This window comes from Pagrus pagrus (genome assembly GCF_965226575.1).
Source record: "Pagrus pagrus genome assembly, chromosome: 23".
Lineage (NCBI taxonomy): Eukaryota > Metazoa > Chordata > Actinopteri > Spariformes > Sparidae > Pagrus > Pagrus pagrus.
The window spans coordinates 17,782,438-17,807,878 of NC_140205.1; the positions used below are offsets into that span (position 1 = coordinate 17,782,438).

Consider the following 25,441-nt stretch of genomic DNA (forward strand, 5'->3'; position numbering starts at 1 on the left):
TGCTGATGCCTACAGCTGTTGAGTAGAATGAAGCTTAACCGCCAACAGAGAGACTTTCAAGAGTACAGCAACAAAAGGGCCACTGGCATCTTGGCATCGAGCAAAGAATACAGAAAGAGTTCCTTTTTTGTTGTCAGTGTGACGATCCTGATCCAATTTTTCACTTCATGTCTGTGAGATGCCATGAGAGACACTGAAATGAGAGTCCTGGGTAAAACATTACACTTGAAAGGTATTGGCCACATCACACCATTTGTGGCTTGCTGTGCATTAATCAAGTACCTGCTGGTAGAACACAGGCAGCTCATCAAAACATTGCACTACAAAGCCACTTGTGATGAGAAACTTCATAGGGTTTTTTTTTAATATGGTTCAGTATTTATTCTGAAATACACACAGTTATGTAACTGAATCAAAGTAACACACTATGTACTAGATGAATATTGTTTTAAAGGCTGCAGACTAAAATCTGACAATAACTTTGATTCGTAAATGTTACGCACTTAAGAAAATGGACTTGTTTGGTATTCAAATTGCTGTCTGTGTGTGTAGGAGGCTGTTGAATGTAAAGCATTGAAAAGCCTTTCTGTGATTCTCTCCCCCTGCCTGCATTGACCTCCACTAGAAATAAGTTTTAAAATCAATAATATGCCTGAAAGTAAGTGTGATTTTATGAGCAAAAACATATTTTTATTCGAAACGGACAAATACGCACTTGTGTTCGGTGGCTGGGTTCAGGTCTGATGAGTGAATGTTTGGAGGTTAAGAAGGTGAGGCCAGTTAAGACCATGTGGCTCTCACTGATACCCACCTCCTATAGCAAAGCAGCTGAGAGAACAACTTCTGCCACTAGACAGGTCGGGGTTACATCTCAGCCAACAACACCTTTCTCATGAGGATTTCATAAGAAATAGCTGAAATCCACATCATTCCTCTTATATAGAATGTGCAAGTAAGTTTTATTTTGTAAGCACTTTGGACAAACAAGAAATGAATGAGGGTTTTAATGCAGGTTCAGTTTTGGGTTGTGTTGCTCCTCGAAATGTTCAGGTGTTCACTCAAATGTTTAAAGTCTTAAACAAAAGCACATATTTCCCCTCTTACCTGTAGTGCTAATGCATTGAGATGTCTGATTTTGCTCTGCTGAATTACACCCGACTGTACATCTGCTCCTCCTCTACTGAGCTTTTTTTAGCGTTTTTGAGCACCACACGCCGAGTGTTACCTAGTGTCGCACCAAAAATATCTAGATAGATAAATGGCCCTACAGGTAAGAGGACATAGTGCATTTTTTTAAAATTTCGGGATGAATCGTCCCTTTTTAAAACTTTTCGCTTTTATAAACGACTCGCAACTTCCATATTTTACCTGTTAAGAAAGTGATCTGTGAATATCTTCAAATGGAATGAGGGTTATCACAATATTTATTTGACTTTCCTAACTCTTCCACAGCCTACGATTACCCCGTCCCCGCCCCCTGCTTCCCAGCCTTCGCCGGCGGGTAACCACAGCCCTCACCTCCCAGCACAGCAAACCCCCGCAGCAGCACCAGAGCAAACCAGGAAAGCAGGGCAGAACTTCAAGTGTCTGTGGCAGTCCTGTAAACGGTACGTGTCGGAGACAGACGGGCTGCCGCTCGTTCATAATTCAATATCCTTCTCTAGCCGCCGTGGAGCTTCTGCTGATGTGTTCTCGTTTCTTCTCTAGGTGGTTCGAAACGCCGTCTCAGGTGTTTTACCACGCAGCAACGCAACATGGTGGAAAAGGCGTGTATGGAGGCCATTGTCAATGGGAGGGATGTGAACCTTTTCCCCGGCAGAGACTGTCCTTTATCACGCATCTACAGGTAAGACTCCCTCCACTTTGCCTGTGGTAGGAAGTGGAAGAATTTCAATTTAAAAAATTATCTTTTTATAGCACCAATATTACTGCCTCAACTTAAGATAAAAATGAAATGCATAAGAAGATTTATCTTAATTGTTTCCACACTGTCTTCCAGGATAAGCACTGTTCTCGAGAGGCTTTGCTGGCTGGACTCAAACTAGAGGAGCAGCAGGCGCAAAGTCCCAATCAGTCTTCTTCCCAGTACATACAACTTTTTCTCTTCATCTTGATACGTGACTGTTGCATGAAACTACACTTTATTCGTTCCACTGTGTCTAATGGACATATAAACAACAGTGTGCGGATGGTGGTGTTTGAGTCATGACACTGACGAGTTGCGTGTGTGCTTGTTGTGTTTTACAGGACACCGCCAGCGGCAGGCAGTACTCCGGCACAGCGAGCACCGAAAGCAATCGTGAATCATCCGAGCGCAGCTCTCATGGCCCTACGCAGAGGCTCTCGAAACCTGGTCTTCAGGGACTTCACTGTGAGTAGAGCGAGGCTGACCATTACCACATCTCTCCCTGATTTTTCTGGGAAGTGGCGCGCACACTGTTGTATGACTTACAAAGCTCTTGGCTGGTTGAGGTGGACGTAAGCTGCTCTGTAGGCTTTAAATCCCACTGTTTCATTCAATTCATGGTTCAAACACAGGGTCAGGATTGAATGGGAATACATTTCCTGGTTTTAGTTAGACTTTACATATATTCACCCAATTTCTACAGGTTCAGACAAACATCATTTTATTTATTTGCTACTGTAAAAATGATACTCCATTGTTAAGGGCTCTCTAAACCAAGAATCAGAACTACAACAATGAAGGAGTCCATGTCACAACTTGGACAACGATGATGACAGTTGTGGTGTCATTGGGATCACATTCAGAGTGATCTGATGAATGATGGACACACTTACTGCCAATCAATATCCATCTGATTCAGGGTTAATGCAGTCAAGTTCATCATGTTCACAACTTAAATACTTATATTACTTAATATTAGGCTGCAAATTACAAGTAGAAGAATGTAATAGTTCAGTTAGTTCCTAATGGCAGATAGACTGCCAAACGGTATTTGGCACTGAAGTTCATTTTGTCCTTGATGTCCTCTTTGACAACTGCCAGGATAATTGATGTTACTCATACAAAAGTAATCAGTGTTGGATTCTCCGAACTCATTTTCTCGTCTTTGAAGGATTTTGTGAACCCATATCCATCAGGTATTCTTTTTGTTTCTCTTCACTATGCACAGCAGTAAAGTGTCATAAGTATCCTTTTCCTTAAGCTGCTGACACAGCTGGAATGGCAGCACGGGCTTGGCACCACTATTTTACAGAACGTTGTCATTCAACAATGTGGATGCTCACATCGTTATCATCGTAGTCATTGTTCCTGGTGTTGACAGTCATGTCCAAAATAAGTGCTCATTTCCACTCTGACTAAATATAATTCTTGTTTGTTTCCTCTCCCAGGATGAGAAAGAGGGACCAGTGACCAAACACATACGACTAACTGCTGCCTTAACGTTAAAGAACATCGCCAAGCACTCTGACTGTGGTCGCATGTAAGTGTCCTACTGACTCTGACGAATGTTTGTTGCCTTGTGACCAAAACGATGTCCCTGAATGTTACATGAGAATGGACAAAATCAAAAACACCTGACGATATGATGCAATCCAATACAACAGAAATGCGTGATCCATCCATCAGTGTTAGTTCTGGATTTCATGATGTTGTCAGTTGTCTTGATCGTACCTCGGTGTTTGGATAAAGATGCACTCTGACTTTAGTTTTGTCTTTCCTTGTCTCTCAGGTTGGTAAAGAGGCATGAGACGCACCTCTCTGTGCTTGCGCTAAGTAACATGGAGGTTTCCACCACGCTCGCCAAATGCCTTTACGAACTGACACGCTCGCTCCAGGCTTAACGCCAAAAGGACAACCTCTCTAAAACCCTCTCAACCCCCTCTCCTGAGACGAGAGGAGGAAGCAGCCGGTGAGCCGTAGCGGGTCCGCGGGGGGGGGAGCAGAGGCCGGGAACCGGAGCAGAGACCCTCAACCCTCCTCTCATCCCTCACCTCCTTCCTCACCAACCTGTGTTCATACCCCCTCCCCTCGCCCTCTCTCAACCCCCACACACACACACACATAAAAAAAACTGCCACGGGGTCTTCCACCAGCTGCCCACGAGGGGGAGCTATTTAAGACTGCTTCCCCGAGGGACTCAACCGACGAAACCCCAAACACGAGCACATTTTGTTTAAGTTCCTTTGTTATTTTTATTCTTCTCTTCGTCCCGTGAACCGATGTGTGCTGTTGGAGTGAGTGGCGGTCGACTGAAGAGTACGGGTGGGCGTGACGGAGGAGGGCGGGGGCTTATTAAAGGTATCCCACAGGCTTGGGCGGAGGAGGACTCAGCTGGCAACTGGCGCAGAGAATTTTTTTTTTTCTTTAGAAACTTGGTAGCTTGGTTTTCTTACTTGAGTCAATATATTTTCACTTATTTATTATTGAAATGAATACCATTACAATTAATGAAAAAGAATCTTGTAAATATGTTGTGAATATATATAAAGAAGATCCTCTTTCATGCCGATGCAGCCACTGGAGAACTTGCTCTGTGGAGTAATAGAAGCATTACTTTGGTAGGATTGAATAAAGTAGTATGTTTTTTTTTGTTTGTTTTGTTTGTTTTTTTTGCTTTTTTATGATCCCTGGTCACTTGTATCTAATGTGATTCTATACTCAGCAGTGGATGAATGTACTTAAAAACCTGTAAATAATTCTGCAAAGGTACTGATGCTGTAAAGCTTAGGGAGGGGGAAAAAACAGTTTTTTGTGGAACTGTGACATTTTTTGTATTATAATACCTTGTAGAACTCATTTTGCTGGCTGAAAGAGTATGGAATAATATATCTCATGTCATTTTGTAGAAGAAAAAAAAATATTGAAGGTATTCTCTTCCCTTCCTCTTCCCTCACACACCCTCCCCCTCAACACACACACACACACAAGTAACATATATCCACTGTAAGCGTTTTGTCATTGTACGGGCACAGTGCGCGTACCAAAATTTTTTTGTATTTGTAAATTGGTTTAAATACATGGAGTTTTTATACAGGTTTTCTCCTGTGTTCTTTGCTTTACGTGCAGGTATGATATTTTCTTCACTACTTTTTTCTATCTTAATATAGTGTGGAGTTTTATTGTACTATTTTTTCATTCTTAATACCATGCCACATTCCGGCTCACGTCCTCAGACTGTCCTCTCTACCGTGTGTTGTGTAACATTTATGACTGCCTGTCGTATTAGCATCTGACCGGGGCGACCCAACCATCCTCATTTCTGCGGTGTCAGTAGGATGTGTGACTATACATAGACCTAACAGTCTGTTAGAGATTGGCTTTATTTACTTTGGTGACTGTTTATAGTTTTTAAATAAAACACTGAACATTTTGCTTTGGTTTTTACGCTTGTTTCTTCTTGTTTCTTCACCCCAACCAACATCTCCTGCTTTCTCCATCAAAGTGCATGCAGCAGTGGATGTAGAGCTCTGATTCCCAACCAGAGCTACATGTATTCAACGAGGTACTCATGCAGCTGCCAAGGGCTTCATGGAAAGACTGTGGAGTAGCTCAACTAATTAAAAGAAATCCTACCTAATCGTCACATATTGAGTGAGCTCTAACACCTGAACGCTGTTAAAGAGTGCATTAGTTTAATTACCAATTGAGCAAATAAGTCTAAACGATTAGCTAAAGGATAAATGGTTGAAATAGGTGGCTAAAAGTAATGGATGCACAGTTATAACCAGTAGACAATTTTGAGGGGGGATGCCATTACACTTGTTGGCAAAATGACTAAAATACATCCCCCATGTTAACCTTCCATTACCCAGTAGATCAGAGTGCTGGGGTCCAGTCTGCCTGACTCATTGATCCTTAATATGACTGAAGTTTGTGTAAGTTACAATCTATGGCCCCGACCACGACTGAAATATCACTAGCCTAAGTGTTTTTTATTAATGAATCCAAGGGACTGTCCGTGGGACTGAAGTAGCAGACAGATTTATGATTGCAGCTTTTTTCTCTCGGTATCAATCTTCTGTCAGTTTCGTCTTGCATCTATAATATTCTCCAAACTACATTACAATGCTCAAATCTATTATATATTTTAGCCTCTATACTCTATAGGCCAGTGTGAACTTCATCAAATTGACAAGTAGCAATGAGTAGTCACAGAAAAGTCAGAGGACCAGAGCCACACTGCTGTTTGGGACAGAAAAACACAAGTAGTTAACATTTAGCTTAAAGTATCCTGATAGATAAAAACGTGTGATAGTTAGCTAAAAGTAGCCTAATGCATAAACAGTTGTAATGGCTAAAAGTAATGGATAAACAGCTGTAGGCTACTATCTGGCATAAAGTAATGCATCAGCAGCTGAAGTAATCAGCCAAAAGTAAGTTGTCATAGGCCTAGTTGGCTTAAAGTACTGAATAAAACAGTTTAAACAATTAGCTAAAAATTGATAAACAGTTGAAATTGCTATAAAAGTAATGATTAGCCTAAGCATACTAATAGTTGGCTAAAAGTAGGCTAATGGATAAACAGTTTAAATTGTTAGCTTAAAGTAACGAGAAACCGTTGAAAGAGCTAAAAGTAATGGATAGCCTAAACGGTTGTAGGCCTAATAGTCGGCTAAAAGTAATTAGCAGTTTGATTATTAGCTAAAGGTAATGGATAAACTGTACTATTAGGCCTAATTGGTAGAATAACAGTTGACAATGTTTTTTAAAAGTAATGAAAAAACAGTTGAAGTAGCCTAGTTAGCTGAAAGTAAACGATAGTAGTTGGAATAGTAGGCTATGCTAAAAGAAGAGGATAAATATCAAAAATTGTTTACCAGACTTAAATATACACTTTAATTGTAAGAAATCATTACTGTAATAATAATAACCAACTCCATAGAACCAACAGTGATAATCCCTTTATAAAATAAATAATAAATCCAAATAAACACTTGGGTGTGAATGTGGGTAAAGGGGCACTTCAGCTTCTCTGAGGGCTGTCTGACTGAAAAGGTTGGTGAACCGCTGGTGTAGAGAACACCAGCTGAGGACGAGTCTCTTCCTGAATCCATCACTACTCCCTGAGTTGTGTGCTAAATAATTCTGAACAGATGCCAGTGTTTTTAATATTCAGCACTCAGTTTTCATGGTTGGTAGTTGGGACTTCAAACAGCCCTCTTGTCTGATATAACCTAACAAGCTCCATTTACTGGCAAGCTCATCCTTTTGTTCTGTTCAACCACTGGACATTTTCCTTTGGCTCCTTTTTTCCCCCAACATAATTGAATTGTTAATGACTTTGCTGAGCGCTCCACTTCCCACAGCTCCCAAAACACACTTTGTGTTTAATCTTACATTACAGAGAACTTTCAGTATTCGTCAAAAGGCTGTATAGTGTCACATTTAGTTAGTGCTTAAAGCATAATATGACATCCTTCTGTTTATTTATGCTTCCAGTGCTCGCTGTGGTGGTGTTTATGCATCAGAAAGAGCAGGGAGTGTTGAGTATGCACTGCAGAGGTCTGGCTTCATAGCTGCTGCTGTCTTTTTACTCATGGTGGCCATCACTTCTCATTTTAACCACCATTCATTTAAGACATGAATTGTGTCCTTACTTTAATAAGGCTTTAAAGTACAGTAAATAATTGATTGAATTCAGGCTTCCAGTTGTCCTTTTCCAATTTTTTACATTATGGCCTGTCATAGTAATGAAATCACAGGTGTGACTAATAACACTGATGATGGTTCTTTTATATTCATGCGTTCAGGTGTCCCAGTAAGTCATGACGGTGTGACAGTGGGTCCGTATGCACAATACCAGGGCTCTGACATTAAAGCAGCTGAGGGGAGTTCAGTCATTATTCATTATTAATATTTATGCTCGTGCTTTCAGGTGTAAAAATGTATTTTGTGAAAAAGGCTTTGGTTAAATGACACATTACTTTTTAATTATTGTAAGTATTTTGCTGCTTTTTACAATGTACATGCTAGTTTTAAAGTCATATCATAGCTGTTCACTCATTTATGTTGCAAAGCTAGACAAACATTGCCATTTTCAGTTTCTCATGAACTAAAAAATGCTTCCACACTTTAACCAAACAGGTGTTGGCCTTCATTTTGAAATATGGATATACAACAGCTTTTGCAATTATTTATAATTCATAAAAATACAATTTTGTGAAGTATTAGGCAGAAAGGTTAATCATGGCTGGCTTGACATTTCCTGCACTCATGCAGTTTCTCTTTGTGACCACTAGAGGGCAGTGAGAAACCCCATTTCTACATTTAACGTGTCAACCGACAGCTCCAACGGCATGAATGCATACCAAAAATCTTTTATTAAACAACATTAAGCCTGCAAATTTTGATTTTTTTTTTTTGGCTACCTGAGGGCAGCGTATGAAATTATAAACAAAACAATAGAAAAGTTTATTTGGACATCTTGCTAGCAAACTAGTGTATTTAGCAGATGCAAAAACAGCGACGGTAACGTTCATTTGGAGTTGTGTTTGTGTCCACCTGTTGAATTTTAGTGCAGTATTCGCTCTCTTTTTGTTTCTCACCAGTTCCTGAGGGAAATGCCCGGCTCTTTAGCTGCTAATGCTCCACTATATTCACTAGCTAGCTGCTAAATGTGTCTATTATTTGTTGCTGGCCACATAATGAACTGACATATTTTTCCCTGCTGTGCCTGTCGTTGTTGCTTTGTGAGATGTACATATTGATATTAATAACGATTTTACCGATGATAACACTGCTAGCCACAAATGCAGTGTTGCAGTTCTTCTGTGTGGCCACTGGAGGGCAGTGAACACTGGTGTTTCTGAATACATTTATTTTGTTATCTCCTTTCAGCCTTGTGTTGGTTCTGTGCAAGCTATTTTTTGTGGACACAGAACAATAAATGACGTTCTTCCACAGGTAAAATGAACATACCTTGTGATGTCTTGTGTGGGCTACTTTTTCATTCAAATGTAGGCCTGCAATCAGTATGATAATACTGGTTTGCCCACTTCTGTGTACCAATAGACCAATCTTCAGTGCCCTGTTTAAACTCTTATAGACCCTTTGTTTGTCAGGTTTGTTTAACTGTATCTGGATTACCTGAAAATATAAAGACACTGTATGTCGACCCTCATTTTACTACTTAATACTCAAGATAGTTACATTATTCATTATTCATCATTCATTTGCCATATAAGCAAATATAGAGGACTTTTTCTGCTGGTGGAAGTTGAATACAGTTTGTGCTGCCTCCTGTTGCTGTTAATTCTTTGTGAATGCCACAAGAGGGATAAATCCACTCTGCTCTGTAATGCTCGGCGGTTCCGGCAGGGGGCGCCAGCTGCACCAACTCTCAGCCAGACCGCAAGACATGTGGCTGAGACTTTCTGAAAGCTACGCTCCGTTATTTGGCAAAAACAATTCCCGGATAGTACGATTCGTCAGCACTTCGTAGCAGGAGTTGGGACCCTAAAAACTATTTACTACGTGCAAAGCAGCTGCAGCAGCACTTAAAAGGTGAGTAACGACACTTGCCGCTAGCTAACCAGAGCTAGCTGCTAGCAAGCTAAAAGCGACGTAAGCAGGTGCTGTTGTTCGAAGCAGCTAGTTAGCTTCCAGCTAAATCCGCTTGCTGCCTGCTAGCTAACCGGGCTAACTTGTGACCTTCAATGCAATCATCGTGGCTAATATTAGACACTATTTAGCCATGTTTGCTGCCTTGCTAACAGCAACCAGCTAGCTCTCAGGTAGCTCTGTTTTTAGCTAACGTTAGCAGTAGCTGTCTGGCTAACCAACAACAACCATGTTGTTACCGTCGTGTTGGCACTGGTTGATCAAGTTGGTGCTAATTTAGTATCTTCAATAGCCAGGCCGTGCTGCTTCAAAACAGCAGCAATCTTTCACATGTATCTGCCTGTCAGCTCAACTGCTGCTTAGTTAGCTTCATCAATCACGCCCGTTTAATAGAAGTTAACGTACCAATTTAATCCGGCGTCAGGCTAACGCTTGGTTTACAAATGAAACGATGGTGGCAAGTTGACAGTTTGAGCACAATGCTAATGAATAATGGCCTGTGTTGACTTGCTTTATCACAAGTGTTTGGAAAATTAAATCGTAGCCCCCCATCGCCGAGGCTCTGGTCTGGGTCTGTTGAACAGATTTCAAATTTTTAAGATCGTCACAATGAAAGCGGTCAAAGCAAAGACGGGATCAGCGATCAGAGGCTTTAAATCTCGGGCACAGTCTGTTCACTCTCAGGCTGCTAGACAGGTCAGATCGTCTGCTGTTGTTTGATTTGTTCAACATGACTCTGAAGATGAAGTCTGCAAGGATAAGTCTGATAAACACATGTGGACATATTATTCAGGCTTCACCTGATCATAAATCTTGTCAGTAGCTGTTTGCAAGAGGTGTAGGCCACTGTTGTCTGTCGGTCACTGCAGCCAAACACAGTGAGTCAGTGTGGGAACAATATTTTACTTTCACTTCTAGAGTCAACTTTATCATAAGAAGTCCTCAAAGTTTAGAATCAGGACTAAAGCTAACAGTGATTTTTCTATAATGCACATAAGATCTTGACTGAAGTGTTGTTTTTTTTTACAAGGACTGACACCAATTATTGCTATGATAATTGATATTTGGAAGTGATTTTATTGGCAGTCACACACAACAAACATAGATAAACATAATCAGAAAAATGCTGAATATCAGCCCTGTTAATCAGCCAGGCCGGTCTATCCCTAATACATTTGTTGTACATTTTTTGTATAATCAAATTATAGCTGCCTCTTTAAAAGTTTCACGCAATAAAATATTCCTCTCACAACATACTGACTGATAAAAAGACCACACCAATATTATTGCCTATAAGATGTCAGGATAAAAAAAAAAACAGTTTTCAGTCAACATTGTCTTCACTATAAACCAGCTCCACCTGCAGCAGAAAACACGAGAAGCCAGAGCTAACAATCACATTTGTCTAGGATCCATGTATTTTCTCTGTTGCCTTGACCTGCATTTACATTTTTGAAGATCGGACCACCAAGCTTCTGATTTAGTGGATGACCACTTTACTTCCTCATCATCGTGTTCATACTGCAGCAGTCTCCAGATGAGGTCACCTTACTGTATGTTCAGACACGGCTCGTTTCAGAGGTGGTGCAGCTGCAGACAACGTCAATAGATTGATGATTTGGATGAGAATTCACCCATTGAAGGATAAAACAGAACTAGATTTTCTGAGTTTTGTCATAGGCTCAAGCCGGATATATATTTGGTGCATTGGTGGTTTGAGGCAAATTAACACACAATAGTTGACAGATTTGTGCAGATGATGTGAGGCAAAAACTTCCTTCACTTTCTGTCTGAAAAGCTGTACAGCGTCAAGCTCAAACGAGCTTACGAGATGTGGACTGACTTCTGTAGAGCTTAAAGTTATATCTAGGAGTTGTGGACAGGCTGAATTCGTAACGACTTAATACCATCCATTTCCTGGGGTTAGGGTTATCACAGTGCTATGATATAGCTTTATGGTTTTATTGATTGACAATTCAAATGTCAGTTATTAATGATGCTTCGAACTTTGATCGTGATGCTTGTTGTGGACGTTGTCGTGTGCTAATTTGGTAGACGCTGGCAACTATGGATCGTCTCTTGCCAAGGAATCTTGCGCGTCATTTTCTGTAAAAGAATGTGCACTCGTCCGTCCTGTTTCAAACGCAAGGTGTAGCTTGGCTCAACTTGACCTGACGCTCTTGGTATCGGGTACTTTTCAGGATTTGGTTTTCCACTGCAGCTGGCGAACTCCCTCTGTAGGCAGGGTAATGTAGACAATCGTCAGGTGAAACTGCCGTGACATCATCTTTAACACGGCATAAATTAATTAGAACAGTGGAGGATGTCCTTTCTTTTTGAGATCGTTCCACCGTCACCAAACAAAGGAACGTCTGCACTTCGTCTATTAACCATGGTGTGGTTTTGCAGGCTGACATATTTTAAAATCTGGGTCAGTTGAATTCAACAATTGTGGTCGCAGTTTGCAGTACGTGTACAGGATGTCCTTGTGGCGCAAGTGACGATTCTTTCTTACCAATCAGTGGTCTGCCATGTTTTCACTCCACTGTTTATTTTCGGCTCAGCTGGCTTCGAGCCTCAACCGAGATGATACCAAAAATGGTACTAGCTACTATCCACAACTTTTGACCAAAAAAGGTTGAGCTGGGCTGTACCATGCAGTGAAAACACTATATTCCAATATTTATGGTACCAAGACAGAGATCCATAATATATATTTGGTTCTGAAATATTGTGATATTTAATTCTATCTGTAACTCTCAGCTCCATTAGAGGCAGGCCACATCTTGTTGAACGTTCACTGACAAGATCATCTGTCTACATTTGATTTGTCCATCCAAATTACTGTAAGCGTTTAGCGTAGTAACTGTAAATTATCATCTTCATGCGCACAAGATTTGAAGGAAGAGTTTGGAGGTGCGGCTGCAGGCTACCTGTAAGCTAGCTGTGTCGTCTTTAACCTGTCATTTTGTTTCTTAATTTTCTTCAGCTGCACGCAAGTAAGTGGAGATGAGCAGTAAAAATACTTGGAGACTCACTGACCTTTTAATTTCAATGATCAGAAATGAAATACTTATTTCGTTTGATTGTCGATGTAGAAATGAAATCTGGACGCCCCTAGTCAGTTTTCTATTAAATGTTGTGGTGCTGCGGTGGCCGAGTTGAGCGTTTTTTTGTTTGCTTTTTCCCCTTAATTTGTGGGAACTGCTTGTGGAAAAGGAACCGGCTGAGCTGAAGATAAAATCATTAACAGACGCACATCATACTAAACATGCAACCTCACCTCATCTAGATTGGAACATCGCATCCCGCATGTTCTCTTCTAAAACGTAATAGTAAGGAGTGGAGATGGTAAACACACCAGTCTAACAGGTTGCAAATCACTTTGACAAATTAGTCTGCTACAGTTTGTTCTTTCACGTCTTGAAGCTGTGATAATGAGATTTTACAGTGATTTCCTGCGGGCTAAACAAACTACTGAACTTAGTGTACTTGATCAGCTGTACTCCTCTCGTGTGCATCAACAACACCTTCTTCATTTCCTCTCCTCTTCTCTGTGTTGTAGTGGTGATCAGGACAGCCTGGGCCGGACATGACTGGAGCTGGAAGTGGTGAGACACAGCACGATGATGTTTTAAGTGTCATGTTTTCCAGACCGGACTGGTCGTCTGCCAGATGTTCAGACACATGTTGCATGAACACTATGACCCATCAGTTGTACTGTATCCATGCATTCCCCCTCTGAAAACCTTTCTCCTAGCGCTGCTTTTTCTGCTCACACTGAGTAGAAAATATCACATCTGATTCATGAATAATCTTGTGTGTGTTTAGGCGGCCAGGGCCCGCCTGACGGGGCGGATGCTGAGGAAGCGGAGAGGTGTCCGATCTGCCTGGGCGTCTTGGCAGGAGGCGAGCTCGCCATGCCCGACAGCTGCTGCCACGTCTTCTGCCTCCGCTGCCTCCTCACGTGGGCAGAGGTGATTCTCAATGTGTGATAACATAGTTGTAAAGTGGTGAATTGTTGTTCCCATAATCTCAAAGCCTGTAAATCATTCAGACCCATGTGAACGGTTTCATCCTTTAAATTGTATGCATTTTGCATCAGTGTGTTAATGATGTTTTGTTTGTTGAATTCACTGTGAAGGTGCAGACGGCTCCTTCCTGCCCAGTGGACAGACGACCTTTCACTAATGTTTACAGATGGGACGGGAACCTCAGCTGTGTACAGGTCAGTCTGGATTTTACCGGTGTTTTAGGAAATCACGGCTACATTTGGCTTTCAGAAGCTTCAGAAACTGCATATACTTGACATTCTGTGTTTCACGTGTCTCTGTAGACGCAGCTTCTTTGCATAAAGCCAGTCAAAACATTACATTTCAAACACCATTTGCCAGTTGACTCGTTTGCACTTTAAAGCACTTTGAATGGCTTAAATCATACCTGCAAATGTCAGTTTAGGTGTTAAGTGATGTGGTTTTGATGCGATATGACTGCAGTAGGCTTGCTGCGGTAGCCGGTGTTACTGGTGTTACACAGATTACATTACCTGCCCACTGCCCCAACCGTTGTGGGAGTCGCAGCACAGATTAGCAGGAGTCACTTTTCACTTCTCACGTGAGAAGATGATAATCGCAGAATTTGTTGTCGAAGAAAAAGCGCTTATTTAGCAACATTTCAGATTGAAAGCAAATGCTGATAATGTTAATGAAGGAAATTCACTTTATATCACCGCACTAAGAAGTTGTAGGAATGAAGCCTGTCACGAGCAGCTCTTCATCTTACGGCTGACTGAGACTGCTACTTGTTTCATTCCTCCCACAGACTGTATAAAACTACATATTTCAGACTGATCCACTGTCAGTGAATGCTGAAAATAAACAGTCTTGTTTGTTGCGATAGTAGTAAATGCCAAACTCACCGACAAACACATTGTATTTCTACTTCATAATAAAAGTCAACTTGTGTTTCTTCAGGTAAATGTCTTTAATGTGTAGCTGCAGCAGTGGGGGTTGGGTCTGCATTCGTAGTAACTTAAAGGTCATATTGGTAATATTTTTATGTAGACAAATCATTAAAAAAATAAATACATCCACAAAGCTTATGGAAAAGTACCACTTCTCTTTAAAAACATTATTATGATTGTGAATCAATGATTGTTTATCTCTGTAAGGCAGTTGCTTCCAGTTTCCAACAAGGTTTGTGAGCCAATAGTATAACACCGTTGGTATCTGTGTTTCGTCAGCATCAGGAGTCTTGCCATTTACCAGTTTAGCTTGAAAGCTACAGCTACCACTCAGATTTAGTTGACATTGTGTTGCTGCCAGGTCGGCTGTCAGTCGATCGCACAAAGAGTCCACTGACCTTTGTGCACCAAAATTAAAAGTGCCTTTGTCATTGTTGTTTTCAGGTTCCTGTCAGGAAGCGGACAACTCAACTTGAAGCTGAGAGTTGCTGCTGTAGAAACCCCGAACAAAAAGTCTGTATAAAGTGAGTGTGAGCCAGTTTTTTTTTAAATTTTTTTTTTATCTTAACGTTAGCTCTTAAAGGGACAGTTCGCGTCTTTTGATGTGGGGTTGCATGAGGTACTTATCCCCAGTCAGTGTGTTACCTGCAGTAGATGACTGTCAGCTCTCTGTCGGTGTGGACAAGCAGCGAGTAGCGCTGGCAGGAAGCAGAACATTATACTGCTGAAAATCGTACCAGCAGCAAGACGTGTTTTAGACACCTAAAATCAGTCCCACCCTAAAAATATATATTTATGTTTAAGTGTACGCTATTATTGAAACATTTTTGGTGCTTTACGTTGCCGTCAAACTCTACACTACATTCCTTCAACCGTACAACGTCTATATTCCTCCTCACAAGCAGAATGTAGTGCCAAGGGAAAAGGCTGTTTGACGGCAACGTAAAGTTCCCATAATGTTCAAAGCATAGCCTACACTTCAACGGATATATATTTTTTAGGTTGGACTTGTACGTCTTGTTGCTGGTTCAGTTTGCAGCAGTAAAATGTCCTGCTTCCTGCAGCTTCTCCACACGGGCGGAGAGCTAATGGTCATCTCCTGCAGGTAATACATTGACTAGGGAGAAGCACTTCATACAACCCCACATCAAAAGACCTGAACTATTCCTTTAAGCTATACTCAAAGGACTTTATACAGATCAGAGAAAATCATTAATGAGATCTACTTTGTCAGTCACTCATCAGGAAAAAGTGATGTAGTTGAATCAAATTCTATGCTATTATCTTGAATCTCTATGATGGTTTTAGAACAATTCCAGTTTTGTTTTCTTTTCAGAAACAAGCCCACAAGAAGATCGAGACGGCAAAAAGTGGAGAGGACGGCAGACGCCAAAACAAAGGGCCTTGTGAGGAAATGTACGTTAAAACTCCTCTTTCTCCGGGAACATTTTCACATTTTGTCAGCCGGCTCTAACAGTCTGTAAATGTCTCTTCCAGGTAACGATGATGACCCCTCATCATTGAGCAGAAAAAAGGTGTTTAACATCTGTTCCTTTGTCATTGTCCTATATTCATGTCTGAGTGTTCATCTTCAGTGTTAATCTCATCGGTGTTGATGTATTTCCTCCAGGTGAGAGGAACAGAGTGCTGCACATGGTCACCGTCTCCCTGTGTCTCATTAATGACGGCATCGGCTCAGGACGTGTAAGTCAACTTCCATCTATGATCAATTACGACAAATACGGCAAAACACGGAGGGTGTTTCCTGTGGTTTACATAGCAAAATGAGATGAGATGCTTTGGTGATCATTATCTTCACTAGTCGCCATGTTGTTGCCTTATCAAAGAGAATTAAAGTAGGCCAGTTTACAGGGACGGCAATAGGTCAGGGGGATGGCGTTTTAAGAAAACTTCCTGCTGGAGTACAAATTACTACAAATGTTTTCAATTTTGATTACTCAATTACAGATTTATTATTTACTTTTCCTTACAGGCTTCTTCCAATTATGTATTTCCCATCAGTATCAAAGTCTGACATCATTTCATTTAAGTCTTAAATGTTCACCTGCAGCATTTTTTTAGGAAGAATGCTAGAAGTGTAAGTGATTCAGTCTTAATTGGCGGCACATAAACAACTCTAAATGTTGATTTCATACTCCTGCAGTGTAGAGCCTGTTTGGGTGGGAGAGGACGTACCGTATGACACCACGTTCAAACAGTGCAAACCCCAGGCGCAGGACTGTCCGTGGCTTTCTCCAGCTGCTCCCATCCCTGCTAACGGCACCTCAAGGTAATGAAATCCCAACTGCGCACTAATATCACTGTGTTTGCCCCTGATGATGTTGTTGTTAACACTTCCAAGGCCATGTTCACACCAAACAAGTTGGAAGCAGTTTTCTCCTTTGTGTTCACTCTAATATAAGTACAACAAAAAAAAGTGCCTGAAGCAAAAAGTTTTCTTGCTTTAGGCTGCGTTGTTGCACACAGTGAGCTCTCTGCTGTTGTGTTCTAAACCAGAGGGAAGTCCTGAGTCACAGGAACTATAATGCTTTGGTTTAAACCAAAGAAGCACACAGTGATTGAAGTCATTGAGGATTATAAATGCACTATTTCGCTACAATTGTGCCGTTCTCATATATTGTAATTAATATTTATCATGACCTGACTTTGGATTCATGTATTAGGGAATCATGGGTTTCCATTTTTCACACTATAATTATTTTGGTAACTGGTGTTATGAAGTTATATCACCTGAAATACTAATATTATATAAAGTATAGAAATAAACTACTTCACTTCCTGCTTTGCTTTTGTCTAATAAGATCTAATAAACGCAGATCATATTTGCTATACATATAAAATTCATCGTTCATGTGGTTTTACACTTTTCCACAGACTTACAGGGAGTAGTAATGTTTTAAGAAATACAACGATGATCCAAAGAAAGCAAAGAAGAAGACTTAAAGCTATTCAAACATGACTTTAAATGCCTCAGGATTTAAAATGTCAAAGAATTGGATTTGCAAATGTTTGCAGACTCATTTGTTTGACCTAAAGAATACACACACTGTGTTTTGGTGGATAACACTCAATCTGAGAATAATTTATCTATTTTTTTGGTTTACAAGAAAACTCCACAGGGTACCCTTTTAAAAAAAACAACAAACACCATTAATAGGAGCAGGGTGGTTGTTAAAACCGTTGCCTGGAAATGACTTTAAATGCAGCACAGTGGCTGTCGTCATTGTTTTAGTTTGTTTGTATTTTCATATAAGTCTTGATCTCTTTTTAGTGTTAATAATTCAAATAGTTTTTTAAAGCTAAATGTTTGTAAACAGCCACAGAGCCTGACAGAGATAAATGGACTGTTTCATTGGGCTCCTACAAGCCCCTAGCACCACCAGCCACTCCGACTCGTACCTCTGCAATACGCAAATGTGTTATTGGTCTAGCTTCCTGCTGGTCGGGTGTGTCCCAAAGGTGAAATGAAACCTTCACCACCGCAGAGCTAATTTGATTTGCACATCTTGAGGCAGTGAGATTTCTCTCATGTGAAATTCATGCTCCCGTCCTGTTAAATGATACAACTCCACACCGCAAACTGGTCGCGCTCTGCCTGTGTTTGACGAGGCTACCCCGTGGCTACACAAAATCAAACTGCTAATGACGACAAGAGCGCTGTGCTGTGTTCACGGTTCACTTTGAAGACTATGGTAGTCACGTTAACAATAGTAGAAACCATAGGCTGTGTTATTTCACCATGGTGTAGTGAAACTATTCCAACACACTTTTGCACAGCATGTGTCCAGTTCAGTTTTAGTTTCATAATAACAAAACACTGTTCTAAAGTGATGAAGACATAGTAATGTGACCGTGCTCTTTTTTTCTTCTGTCAGTAACAGAAGTAACAGATTGCATGGTATCTTTGATCTAAGTTGTCTGTGCGTGTTGTTGATTTTACAGGCAGAGTTTCCATCCCAGTGGTTGGAACCACAGCCCATTTCCATTCGGACTATGCTCATCTCCCTTTACCTCTACTACACTGTTTGGACCCGGTCATTTTGGTGAGTCTTGTCTGAGTTTTGCAGCGTGAATAATTTTATTTTACATTGGTACTTAAAGCAACACCATGTAGAAAAAGACACTGGACCATCAAAATGATTTTGAAGCTGTTATTTTAAGCTAAAAAAGTTACATACTGTTGCTTTAATGTGTAAATGGAGGGATGTAAACAAATGTAAATTCCTTGTTCTGATATGAATAATATTTAGACTGAGTTTAGACCTACTTTCTATGTCTCCGTGCCAGCGATGGTGATCTGTCAGTATGTCCGGTGAATATGAACACCTAAGGGGGATTTTTTGCATTCGGCACAGATTTTTACTCAGACTTAAAGATGAATTAATCAGATTTTGGTTATCAAAGGTCACTAATACCTCACTAAACACGCCAATTATGTAAAAATTTCACACAAATGTTAAATAGGATAAAATAATGAAATAATGACGATTTATGTCCAAAAGTTCAAAGGTGAACTTCAATGTGATGTCATAATTTCCTTCCTTCTGAAGGAACAGGAACTTTAAAACAACAATGAAAGGTTTAAATAAGAATGTGCTTTATTATATGATAAATAAAGATGTTTGGTTGCAACATTTACATCAGTGTGCTCTTCGTTGGCAGCAACATATACATATTGTGTATGTATGTGGCGTGTAAATGGCAGTAGCAAACAAATAAACACAGAAAGTGAAACAGTCTAGTTGACTTGATTTTTCTAAATGAGTTACGCTCGGTCTACATTGTCTGTGTTTGCGGTGTGTGACGGCTGTGTCATGGTTACAATTACATACTGTACAAGCCTGGTAGCTGCTCTTTAAGATTTTAAAGAAACTGCTGGTTGCATCTGCAAATACATTTACTCACATAGTATCTCTCCCACAGTGTTTCAAGGTGTTGTCTGCGCCATCACGTGTCCCAAAGGAGGAGAGAAGAGAGGCGGTCGAGCTTCAACCTCCAAAGCTCCCACCAAAGAGGCCGAGTCTGTTCCAGCCAGGCGATCTGGACGACACAGTAAAAGCCAGGAAGAGGCTCCTGTACCTGCCCCGTCACCGCAGCAGTCCAATTCGTCCGACTCAGACTCGTCTACCGGCCAGACTGCCAAGTCGGGCAGGGGTTCTCAGGCTCCAGCAAAGAGGAAGGGCAAACAGGTAACAAACCGAAAGGCCAGTGGGAAACGGAAAGCCCCAACAAGAAAAAAACGATCTCCTGAAGTTGTAAGCAGCCCGGCAGCAAGTGAGGAGGAGGAGGAAGAGGGTGATGTGGCTGATAACATGGAGAAGGAGGAGGAGGAAGAAGACAAAACGGATAAGGAGCAGGATTTCAACAACTCAGAGCAGCCGCAGTCTGATGCTGAAGAGAACCTTGATAAAGAGCAGGATGGTGTCAACTCTACTGATGAGCAAGAAGATGCTGAACCTTTGAGTAACGATGTGGGACAGGACAGTGATGAGACTCAGGAACAATCCAATGAACATGAACAGAAACCAGATGAGGGCGACAACGACCTGTCTTGTCCCTCAGAGCATGATGAGCTGTCAGCAGCAGAGTCGGATGGCGAGCAGGGGAAAGAGGACGAAGAGCCCCCGAGCTCCGTTTCCTCTGTAGAAAAGGACTCTGAGATAAGGACTTCACCGTCACCTTCTGACTTTCAGAGTGCGCCGCTGGAGAGCCAGACCTCTCCACACAGCCATGAGGAGGATGATAATATGGAGATTTGTGCAGAGTCGGAAGAATTCAACAATGAAGAGTCGTCACAGGAACATAAGGCTGAATCATGTGAGAATTCTCCACAACCAGCTTCCCCCTCTGCTGGAGAGTCGGAGGATGACTTGGTTGTCCCAGAATCTAAAGCTTCTGACGCTGCTGATTCAGAGAAAGTTGGATCAGAAGAGCCATCGGCAGCTGACAGCTCTGGAGAAGGAACCAAGGATGACTGTCCATCCAAGGATGACACTGAAGTAGTCGCGATGGACTGCAGTTCACCCATCAGTGAGCATGGTAACGATTCTATTTTAGATCTACCGAAGGAGAGCGCCGCTTCAGCTGCTGCAGAACCTCCTGCATCTGAAAGTGAGGTTTCCAAGGACGAGAGCCACAAGGACCAACAGGAGAGGGAAAAGAGCCAAGAGAGGAAGAATGGCCGACAGCGCCGCTCTCGCTTCCACTCCCCAACTTCTACCTGGTCACCTAAGAGGGAGTCCAAGCGAGAGTCATCCAGGCGCTCACGCTCACGGTCTAGAGAACGTGACGGCAGTCCGCCCTCTAGCCGCTCATCCCGAGCTCGGAGCAGAGAAAGAGACAGGGAAAGGGACGGTGAGAGAGACTATTCTAGGAGAGAGCGTAGTCGTGAAAGGAGGAGGCGCCGATCCAGGAGTCGTTCTAGGTCCAGGTCCCGCTCTCGGTCTGGCTCACGATCCAGAACAAGGTCCTACAGGCGAGGGCCCAGCCCTGAACGGCCACCCTCCAGAGAGCAGTCTCCCCAGAGGAAGGAGCGTAGAGGGGGCTGGAGGTCTGGGCAGAGCAGCGGGGCTGGTGGTGAGGGACGGAGGTATCAAGGAGGCGCTGGGCGCTTTGAAAATGGTGTGCCTACAGAAAGTTCCCCCGAGCGCCAGGGCTGGTCAGATAATCCTGACTGGGTCACAGAGAAGAGTCGTAGTGATGCTGAGAGCAGGAACCGCGACTCCAGCAGCGGCTCACGCTGGGAAGACAGCCGCAACAGTGGCGGGAGAGGAGAGCCACGGGGTCGGGGGGGTCGTGGAGGGTTTGACCGCGGCCGGGGTGGAGGACGGGGTGGCAGCAACCGTAGCTTCTACAACCAGCAAGAGGAACCAGCCGACAGCCGCTGGCAGCCCAGAAACAACTTCTCAGGTACAGGCAACAATTCAGGGAATGATGCGTACAGCCGCTTCAATGAAAACCGGGGCGGTGGCCGGAGGAAAGATTCAGACCAGGGAGACTCTATGGTTGACAGGTCGGGCTGGTCATCAGCATCCAGCTGGGCTGTCAGGAGGACACTACCCGCAGACGTTCAGGATTATTATTCCAAGAGGGAGAGAGGACCTGGAGGCTGGAACCGACAAGAGGAGGAGCAGCCGGCAGCAGCAGCAGCAGCAGCAGCAGGTCGAAACCCTCCTCAATTTTGTCCCACAACTTTGAAACCAGACTTCTGTGTACAGTTATTAATCTCCACTCCAAAAACAGCACTGCTGCTGCTTGAGAAAATGCAAACAATAAAAACGCAAGTAATAAATCAGACTTTAAAATAGGAGCAGCAGTCTGTGTTTTAGATGAATGTTCTCTTTGAATCATAGTGCTGTAGCTAGCCCCAGGACCTAACTGTGAACAGGCACGAAACAATAATTATCCTGTGCACATTATATCATTCATGAATTCATTTAATATTGCTATACATTAATATACAGTGCTTTAAAGCAACTGCAAAATTTAACAGTTTTAACAGTCATTTTTCGAGAGAGATTCTTAACTTTGTTTTTCTTGGTCTGCAGATCCCGCTAAAAGCGAGCCTCCTGCCCAGGCAGTCCCGGGTAACGCCCCTGTGCCTGTGATGAACGCGATTCCTCCTCAGCTGAATGTTCTTCACCATCACTACCCCATGCAGGGCCCGCGAGGACCTCTGCCAGTCAGCTTGCAGCCCGCAGCACCGTACGCCATGCCCCCTCAGGTCCCTGTGCATCTCCACCCTGCTGTACCACTGCTTCAGGTCCCTGCTGGCGCCACTCAAGGCCTCCCACCTCCTCCCCCACCACCTCCACCCATGCAGCAAGGCAGCCAGACAGCTGCAGCTCAGCCTGATGGCTACATGACACAGGTATGGTTTATTATGGATGAAGACAGAAATTGCTCAAATTAAAAAAATAACACAAGTACTGTTCTTTAGCAGACTTTTCACAGTCATTCTCTGTTTTGCTCTAGATGGCGAATACAATGGGTTATGGGAAACCTGCCCTTCTCCCCACCCCAACCAAAGCCGTGCCGACCCAGGCCCACCTGGCACCCAGTCAGGTGTTACCATCCTCTACAACTCAGCCCGGCTATCATAACAGGGCTCAGGCTGACAGCTCCAAAAAAGAAAAGGTAACCTGCTGCCACCGCTCTGCCCGTCACGCCATCACAGACCATCTTTCAACAAAGTGTTACGTTTCTGTCCATTTCTGTCTATTTTTTTTGGAGAAATCTCATTTCCTCTTTCTGCTTAAGAAACAACAGATCCAAGAGAAAGCTATAAATGAAGTGAAGACAGCCATCAAACCCTTTTACCAAAGGAAGGAAATCACAAAGGACGAGTACAAAGAGATTGTCCGCAAAGCGGTAGAGAAGGTAAACTCTTTTCACTTTGACAATTTCACCACCAATTGATTATTTACTTAGCCCTACTCCATCCCTTAACTTACTTTGCTTAGCCTGCTGCCACCATTACCTGGCACCAACAGTATTTGTTTCTAGTGTGTTTTAGAAACATCATGGGTAATGAGGCTGTTGCTGGTGTTGCTGGAGTGTAAACTCAAATCCAATAAAGAGCACAACAGAGCCGCTTGCGTTAGCCTAGACTCTGATAGCATCCAGGAACAGCTCCCACACAGTGGAGAAATACTTTGCAATGATGGTGCGAGTTGTGAACAGTGCTTTTCTTTTATGTGACCTGTAACCCCTCAAAATAATACTGCTGCGGTATTAAGTTAGTTGGCCAGGCATGCTAATAATTGCAACTTATACTAGAGCTTTACATGTTGGTGCTGTGCCTAGTTATGGTTGCAAAGCTACATTTGGGCAACTGATGTGCAGGGCAGTAAGCATCTTCCCCGGCCTGCCACTGAATATTTGCTGTAATTGTGAGTGCGTCTGACTCTCACTGTGTTGTTTCCTCAGGTGTGTCACAGCAAGAGTGGTGAGGTGAACTCCAGTAAGGTGGCTAACCTGGTGAAGGCCTACGTGGACAAATACAAGCACGCCCGCAAGAAATGAAGCCCCGCCCTGCTGCTGGCGCGGCGATGCCCTCACAGACCCATTCAGCTGCTCAAGTGCAATTTCCTCTTGCTGGAATTTGGCCTCCAAACTGAAAGACAACGGAGCGCCAACATTTTCTTTTTTTGATATCTACCTTTTATTGAATGATGAAGATTTTTTTCTATAGATTTTCATATTTTGTTAGAAAAAGAATTACCCAATCAGAAATTGTAATGCAAGAGCCCTTTATTTTGCATAGATCATGTGACTTGGGAACTACTGTAAGGAGCGCAGGGTAGCGTGTGGGGGTGGGACGGTTCATACTAAAGATGCAACGCTCAGTGACAACAACAGCTCATGTAGTGGAGAGCCTCTCCCAGGGTGCCGGCTGGTACGATGAATATCTCCTATTCGGCATCCTGATGGCATAGCTTATTAATTGAATATTGTCAATGTTCTTTTTTTAAAATATTATATAATATTTCAGATGAAAGCCTAGTTTAAAAAACAGTGCATTGCCTTTATTAATCTCTGTGGCCCGATGACGGGCTGGAATCTGATGAGTGTGATTGTAATCAGGGCCCTGATTGGTTTAGGAGATGCTAAGTGAGATGGCCAATCAGCAGTGAGTGTGTAATGTAAGGCATAGGACCTGGGGGGACAGATCGAGTGAATTTAACCCCACCCCCTGCCTGAATGTGTAATAAATGTCAATGGATGAACATGAACGTTGCAAAGTATCCAGAGAGTAGTGAAATAAATTAGCTGCTTCCTGATGTGCTGCGTGTGTTTGTCAGAGGCTTCACATGACGGGAGGAAACGTTTCATATTTGTTTTCATGTGTGTTGTTGAGGTGTTTTTGCTTAACACTTGACAAAAATCACATTTGAAACAATGTGTGGTATTTAGATGTTTGCTTCCTTTGTTTAAACATAACGGCTCCCCCTACTTATCCCACAGAAAGGACTACCAGACATCAAGTGGAAAGTTTCTGTCAACTAAATCGGGCTTATTGCTGTTAGATTAGGGGTGTTGCACATTCTAAATAGAAAATCAATGGAGATAAGCATTCAGTATCAATCATCAGCTTCTCTTTGTCTTTTTTCTTCTTCCATCCCTGTCTACTTCTGCGCCTTGATTGGGCGTTCAACGCCAGGCCAGAGAAAAACAAAAACAACACTTGCACTGTTTGTGTGCTGCTTCACACACGCTGCAGAAAGTCACCAGGATAAGAAATTTGAATCCTTGTGGGTTTTTGTCGAGGAAACTCAAGCTGTTTTCTTTTTTGTTCTTGTGTTAAACAGATTGTTCCCAATTGATTAGAGAAATATTGTTATTACATTTTAAATAAATTATTTAAATTTGACCATGTGGCAGTAGTGTGCTCCATTCCCCCCCTAAAGTGTGGGGTTTATACTTCTGATTGGTATTATGTTACCATGTTGTATATTTTTTAAAGAAGAATTTGAAAATGTAAATGACATCTGTTCTTCTTTAGCAATCAAGACTTGATAGTTGTACAATGGCACAGCCATCAGTGCTGGAAAAACAATAGTTTTAACCAAAATTGGACTCAAATTGTGACTAAAAAAGAAAATGAAATTGAATCGTGACACCCCTGTTAGACACAGACAAGGAAAAAAACCCTGAAACCTGCAAGAACTATTAATATTTACTGTCCTTGAGCTCTTTTGTGGGTCTCCACTGACTCCTGAGGAACAAATCTGGCTTTTTAGCTGCAAAATGTTCCTTTATGTTCACCAGCTGGTCGCTGACCGTGTCTGTCTGCCATTTGTTGCTGAGCAGGTAAGAACAGTGGGTGTTATTTTAGAGCTTTTTAGCTGAAAACTGCTGCCCAAAAAAAAAGTATGAGAGCTGAAGCAGAACATCAAAACTGGGTGTTTGGCAGTTAACATTGAGCAGAA

General features: G+C 42.3%; 2 protein-coding genes across 7 annotated transcripts in view; both read left to right on the top strand.

Annotated features, from left to right (window-relative positions):
• Nucleotides 1–5,338, top strand: part of arid2 (AT-rich interactive domain 2) — a 38,077-nt gene extending 32,739 nt beyond the window's left edge. For all 5 annotated transcript variants that reach the window (XM_084345508.1, XM_084345506.1, XM_084345507.1 and 2 more), the window contains 6 exons: nt 1,453–1,607; nt 1,708–1,846; nt 2,000–2,085; nt 2,248–2,371; nt 3,355–3,446; nt 3,696–5,338. In XM_084345508.1, the coding sequence (XP_084201634.1) occupies nt 1,453–1,607; nt 1,708–1,846; nt 2,000–2,085; nt 2,248–2,371; nt 3,355–3,446; nt 3,696–3,807 (708 nt within the window). In that variant the 3' untranslated portion in view covers nt 3,808–5,338. The remainder of the gene's footprint in view (nt 1–1,452; nt 1,608–1,707; nt 1,847–1,999; nt 2,086–2,247; nt 2,372–3,354; nt 3,447–3,695) is intronic.
• A 3,947-nt stretch (nt 5,339–9,285) lies between these two features.
• On the top strand, nt 9,286–24,292 carry scaf11 (SR-related CTD-associated factor 11). 2 transcript variants are annotated; one of them, XM_084345167.1, is made up of 15 exons: nt 9,286–9,469; nt 13,092–13,137; nt 13,358–13,503; nt 13,671–13,754; nt 14,934–15,013; nt 15,826–15,905; nt 15,987–16,024; nt 16,120–16,193; nt 16,654–16,779; nt 18,453–18,553; nt 19,434–21,671; nt 22,058–22,380; nt 22,485–22,646; nt 22,770–22,889; nt 23,439–24,292. In XM_084345167.1, exons 2-15 carry the CDS (start codon nt 13,119–13,121, stop codon nt 23,532–23,534), a joined length of 3,687 nt encoding a protein of 1,228 aa, XP_084201293.1. In that variant the 5' UTR covers nt 9,286–9,469; nt 13,092–13,118; the 3' UTR covers nt 23,535–24,292. The 2 variants fall into 2 exon arrangements, with proteins under 2 accessions (XP_084201293.1, XP_084201294.1); XM_084345168.1 differs by having other exon boundaries at nt 22,779–22,889.
• The last annotated feature ends 1,149 nt before the right edge of the window (nt 24,293–25,441 follow it).